Source organism: Halyomorpha halys, unplaced genomic scaffold (genome assembly GCF_000696795.3).
Source record: "Halyomorpha halys isolate HHAL.00 unplaced genomic scaffold, Hhal_1.1 Scaffold194.1, whole genome shotgun sequence".
Taxonomy (NCBI): domain Eukaryota; kingdom Metazoa; phylum Arthropoda; class Insecta; order Hemiptera; family Pentatomidae; genus Halyomorpha; species Halyomorpha halys.
In genome coordinates, this window is record NW_027108392.1 from 533,392 (window position 1) to 539,830 (window position 6,439).

The 6,439-nt window shown below is 27.6% G+C and overlaps 1 protein-coding gene and 1 long non-coding RNA gene across 8 annotated transcripts in view; one reads left to right on the plus strand and one right to left on the minus strand.

Annotated features, from left to right (window-relative positions):
- Positions 1–6,439, minus strand: part of Arms (Ankyrin repeat-rich membrane spanning) — a 110,116-nt gene that overhangs the window by 97,216 nt on the left and 6,461 nt on the right. The window contains exon 1 of one of the 7 annotated variants that reach the window (XM_014418379.2): positions 2,902–3,000. The exons of 5 other annotated variants lie outside the window; for them this stretch is intronic. In XM_014418379.2, the coding sequence (XP_014273865.1) occupies positions 2,902–2,925 (24 nt within the window). In that variant the 5' untranslated portion in view covers positions 2,926–3,000. Of the gene's footprint in view, positions 1–1,471; positions 1,633–2,901; positions 3,001–6,439 lie in introns of those variants that run through there. One more of the 7 variants, XM_014418377.2, reaches the window with a different exon arrangement.
- LOC106679308 (uncharacterized) overlaps positions 1–6,439 on the plus strand; it is a 19,546-nt gene that overhangs the window by 3,275 nt on the left and 9,832 nt on the right. The window lies entirely within an intron of this gene.

Genomic DNA, 6,439 nt, shown 5'->3' on the forward strand with positions numbered 1-6,439 from the left:
GTTTTTGGCTTATAGCTGGAGAGCCAAGCATTTTTTAACGATTAACATATCATACAAAATTAATAGAGGCAAAATTCTTACAAAATGCCCATTTTATATTTCATTTTTGAACAACCAGCGTCGTCGTTAGAGAGCGCTTAAGAAATACCAGTTACAAGAGAATTTTATGACAATTTTAATAATAAATTAAATATTTGTAGAGAAATAAAATTATCTAAAACTAAATAAAACACAATTATAATCATCGAATTGTACCATAAAATAACGAATAAGAGGTTTTATAATAAGGCTAAAGAATATAGCTATTATTCGAACATAGTAATTTATTACAGTTTATTTATTTCCAACAGTTAGTGATAAATGTATAATATAATTTGAATTAGATAATTTGCTTTGATGAGTAAAAAAATAACTTGAAAATCAAATAAGAGATATTCTTTATCAAAATAAATGTTTAATTTGCAACAGAAGATAATATAATCTAGAAATAAAACTATTTCAGGCCGTTAGCAAACCAGTAAGATAGAAGATTTAAATAACGGAATATTTTTTTTTTATTATGAAATAAATTTAAAATATTCACGGAATTATTTTTTTATTATGAAATAAATTTAAAATCACCAACATTTTTATAAAATGCAAATTAAATTACCAAACAATTGAAATCAAAATAATAAAAAAATAGTGGAAAAATATGATTTTTAATAACTAGGGCGCAAGATTATTTTAAAATTATTTTGATATCTAAAGTAATCTATTTTTTAATTAATAAAATAAGCCGTTTTATCTGTTTTAATAAGTATGCGTTCATAATTATTTTAATTTAATAAACGAAATTATTTCCATAGTGAATGAAAATTTTAATTCCACAATTACACTTGCTTTTCTATTGCAACATTCAGAAGTAAATTATATATACTATGAAATTATATATATAAAATTGGTTAAGAGTTGGTGAACGGGGCTGTGACAATGGCTTTCTGCGCCCTTGATGAGTTTGAAAAATCCCTCCAATACCGGGGAATAAAATGATTTTTAATAATGTTACAGCTAGTTTACGAGCAGTAATTTTTAATGCTTGATAAATTTTACCAGTCTATAAGAAGTGGGATTTTTCATGGTTAATTTTGCGCTCCCTTTGTATTTATTGGGGTTAAGTATAAGTCACAGCTCAATAAAATGCTAAAATCATGCTTGAAAAAATAGAGTTATAACTGAATACATCTATACAAATAATAAATAAGAAATCAAAATAAAATCATTTGATATGTATTTAAATTGAAGCAGATAACTAATATCACTGATTAGATGATTTTAAACATTCTCAGATATAAGATATAAAAATCAAAAAAACAATAAAATATTTTAACAATGCCTATAAATGTGTCACTCACAAATTCAAATAAACATTTCGAGATAGATAATTATATAAAACCCTATCCATATTAATGATATAACAACGACAACTTACAAGTTTTGAATTGGTAATTATGTGAAGCATCATGATGTCTAGTTATTCTTGTATATCAGACGGAATAATGTATGTTTTCATTCGGAATAAATGCACGACACTAGTGAGCATTCGCGGTAGGTTTCGCTCTCCCAGCGTTCAATGTTAGAACTACAAATACGCAAACTGGACTAACTACACTATCACAAAAATATGAGGTTAAACATTTATAAAAAGAGTTAGAGATAAAAGCAGGGAGCGCTGCCCGAACAATAATTACCATTTTATAGTTAAAATCGTCATTTAATTATGAAAGTTTAAAATTTATCTTATTTTTGTACCAGCGTTATAAAGAAATAAGCACAAAATTAGCTGGCTGACATGACTTCTCATAAATCGTGTACTCTACGGCCCTCATTTCTTTTTTGAGAAGCGTTTCGTAATCTTCAACTAGGGATTATTTTTTAAAATGTAAAAAAAAAATTTTCAATGCGAATATTTTTAATTTCAGGCTTTTCTCATGCAAGTCATAAGAGTTTACTAATCAAACAGAGGGCAATATAAACTGAAGAATTTAATTTAATTTGAATCTATTAGTCTGTGTATCGTATTTATTTAGTTTCTCAATCACCTATGACAATTTCTTTTCTAAGAATTTACTAATGTCTCAGAGAAAATGTATTTGAATATTAAAAACATCGACGATTTATACAAAAAATTTATTCATTCTAAAATATTTGTTAGTTTTAATTACAAGAATATTGCATCCAAATATAAACGTATTTCCTCTTAAACAATTTTTGAGTTCAAATTACGAAAATTATATAACACTCCAAATTTTCTGTAATTTTTAAAACATATAATTATATGATCCTTTTAGTCAACTAAATTACTAATTACTATTTCAACATTTTTGGACAAGTATTTTAATAGTGTTTCTCATTGCGGAATTCCACCCTTTTTTTTCTTTTGCAAAAATGTGGCAGAAATATAAAAATTAAATGGTTTAGTGAGATTCACGTTTGCTCTTAACCATTAATTCAATGCTAAATGGTTATAGTATCAATATAGAAAATACAAAGAATGTTTTATGGAGTTTTTCCTTCTGCCAAATGCAAGGTTTGTACTAGCCTCACTTATTACAATTGATAACATATCTAACGGCGAATTTGGCCCTGAGAAATAATTAAAATTGACGATCAAGACACCAAACTAACAGTTGCATACTCTCGAAGTTATATAAAAAAGTGCTATTGCAATTAGGAGCAAATGCAGGTCCTCAAGAAATAAAAAGAGACGGCAAAGAACGGAATCAGGTAAAATTTCCTAAAAGTTGCAAACGGGACCTTAGTTAATCGAGATTTATTATTATTGGGGAAAATCAAAACATTACTATGACATTTTAAGACAGAAAACTAACTTTTAATTAAACAAAAGTAATAAAAACTTACTTGTAGCACTGATAAATATGCCATCTAATAGGATGTTTATAGACTTCTTTGAACAAGCATTTCTTACATGTGACAACGAAAATTAAGATCGTTTAATTGAATTTAGATATTGTTCACGTACGTAGATATTGCACATATACGTTTTAGATAAGATTTTTGATAAGAAGTTTTACTATTATCTAAATTCGGCCGATTCGTGTGCCAACATCTATCAATCAATCAATACTTGATCGAAGTTATTATTTACTATTTAATTAATTAATTTTTAATAATTCACGCATCATTCAAGGTTTTAATTCCTCATCCTTAAAATAAAAAGAAATATATAACAGTGTTAAAAGGACGTTTATGATACTTCAATAAAATGTTCCCAGATACTTAAATTTTGTTTCTCGTTATTTACTACAATTTCAAAATAGATGAAGTTTTTTGTTTTTTAAAAAAATTAATGAGTAGAGAACACTTCTTGGCTAAGTTTAGAATAATCTTATTTTTAAAGCTTACTTTAATAGCTTTCTCAGATATTCTGTACACTGCCAATATTTAGAATTCCAAGGGATTCCGAACATTTTAGTTCACCAACAGTTCTTTTGGCAGGATATAAGGCAAGACATGGACCAACTTTAAAACCAATGTCATAGTATTTTATGAATTTCATTTTGCAATTAGTCATCTCATTTAAACTTTATGGCTCGTAAAATATCTCACAATAAACATAAAAAACAACGGATATCACTAAACAGTCCACACTTGAGATTTCACTATACTTAACCAGCCAGTCAAAACAGAGAATGCTACATCATGACAGATAGTGAAATGTTTTCAGTCTTGTTACATCAAAACAGTCTCAAATTAAAGAACCAACATAGTGGAGATGTTGAGAAATATATTTAAAGGAAAGTTGGTAAATAAATGAATAATTTATATCTATAAAAATTGTATTTAGCCAAGAGAAACTCTAGTTCTATATTTTAGAAGAATTTTGGTCTTTTAACATTTAATATTTTTTAAATTTTATATTATATTAAATAAATCATGCCCTTTCATGCTATCAAATAGCATATCAATCAGTCGGGGCCAATAATTTACATTTACAATGTATTATACAAATTTAATATTGATTACTCAAGTATTATGGAGACTGTAACAATAAAAATATAAAGTTACAATATAAGAAATAAAACTGAGAAACAAAAGGTCAAAAAAATGTTTTTGAATAAATAGGAAACAAACAAAATCAGAAGAAGAAAGAGACCCAGATATACATTAAAGAATCAACCTAATTTTTTGTGAATTGTGTTTTATAAATTATATTGATAACTTTTCTAAAATTTTAATTCCAAAACGAAAACCTAACACATAGATTTTTTTTCTATACCACTGTTAGATATAGATAGAGCCTTAGGGTTTAGTTGCCTAATGAAAAGTCTTGGAAATATAATCACTATAGCTTATAAAACACAATTTCATAAAAATGTTAGTTGCTTCCTAACTGGACATCAAAGCTCAAAAGTAAGTAAGTGCAGTTTAGTAAGAGAAAAATTGTTTATAATTATTTTTTAAATAAAGACAACACAAAACTTGAAAACAACTTCATCATGGATAACATTTTTAATTTTCTTTTGTCTAATTGATAAATCCAAAATTTCCCTATTCATACTCTTTATTCACATCTCCACTCGGGGGAAAAAAAGTACACCAGTTATATTTGATCTGACTAACCAGTTTGCAAACAATTGGTATAACCTAATATAATAAAACAAAAAAAGTTGAGCCTAATTTCTGCCAAAATTGATTTGTCTGACATGGTTTTTACCATTTGTCAGACAATATAAAAAACGTAATTTAATTTTTTTAAATATTTTAACAGTTCATAACTAAATTATGTATTATTGTTAGATTCAACAATTCAGTAAAAAAAAAAAGTGTTTGTACATCAAGCTGAGATAAATTTGAAATTTATTTATGAAGCTGTATAAAAAAAAAAATACATTAACAAAAATTGTTTGTACAATTTAATGTATAAAATTTACAATTACATGTATAAAATGACAATTTAATGTATAAAATTCTATAAATTACACAAAAGGTACACTGTGTTCTGCAGAATAACTTTACATGCACATGCACAAAACATGTTTTCAGGCACAGAGCCTTTAAAAATAGCAATTTTACTTTGGATGGAATTAATAATTAGATAAAAAAATATATTTTTTGTAGTTTGGAGATCCCTGTGGACATCTTGACCAATTTTACAGTGCCCGAACTATTGAGCATTCTCAGATTTTTCTAAATGTCCCAGGACATTGAATATCTTATTAACTAAAAGTTTTAAAAATTCATTTTGGGACTAAAGTCCTTTAATCACCTTCCATGCTATGTGCCTGCATATTTTTAAGATTAAATAGAGGTGTCGACATAAACATATAATAATCATTGTACATTTATGCAAAATTAATTAATTTTAAAGTAATGAGTATTACTTTCCTTGCCAACTGTTTGGAAAAACCACCTTGCCACAACATTCTTCTCACAGTTATCAGGTGAAAAGTAATTTCTATTGTAGAAGGAATATGATTGGTCAAACCTTTAGCCAATGAATTTCAAAGAATCCTCCTAATGATGAACTGAAAATTTGTGAGTTTGACTGGTTATTAGTTAATTAATAAAATTTGTAGTTAAAATATAATTTTTATTACTGTTTGAACAAAAGGAAGGGACATGATGGCCATGTGGGTTTGGGGCGTAGGTCCCAGTGCGCTCGGTTTGGAATGTTGTGGGTTCGATTCCCACCTGGGGCAGTTAATATTTATTTTTCGGCAGTCCCGAAAAATGAATCCTGACACTCCAACCTTGGTTAGTACATGGAAGCAACTCAAGGTAGCCGCCAGGGGTTTACAGAAAGGACCACAAGGCCCACTTGCCGGACTAGTTCCTCCACCATTTGGTATATTTATCAGTACCAGTAACACCAGGAGGGCTTCTCCCCCAGTTGTTTTTCCAATTTTACAAACAAAAAGCCCTTTGCTATGAAATAAAATATCGATTTCCTGCTCTGCTTTGGGGATTTCTGTCTTTTAATTTTAGTTTAAAATTAATCATTGTTTGTAACTTCCAATCTAACAAATGATATGAAACAGATTAAACCTATTTTAACATTACTCCAATCTTTATTATGTTTACAAGTATATGTTGACAATTGTCCCAGGTTAAGTTGTGTATGTTACCCAACTATAAAATAAACATTACCGAAGTATTTTGGCATGTAATATTTTCTTTACCCAAGATTATATCAGAATAAAATATTTTTATTAGGTGAAAAAAAAAACCGAATCTAATAGATATAATGAATGTAAGTATACAGCAACTCCGATAATTTGACAAAGAAACGATAATATTTCAGAAATCACTTGTAGGAGCACTCTCGCCTCATTGCCAGATCAATAAGGATAGATATTGCTCAAACTTTAAGTAGGTACCAAATATTATGGAATATGGAAATTTGAATCATTTTATCAATTGATTTATATTTGTATTA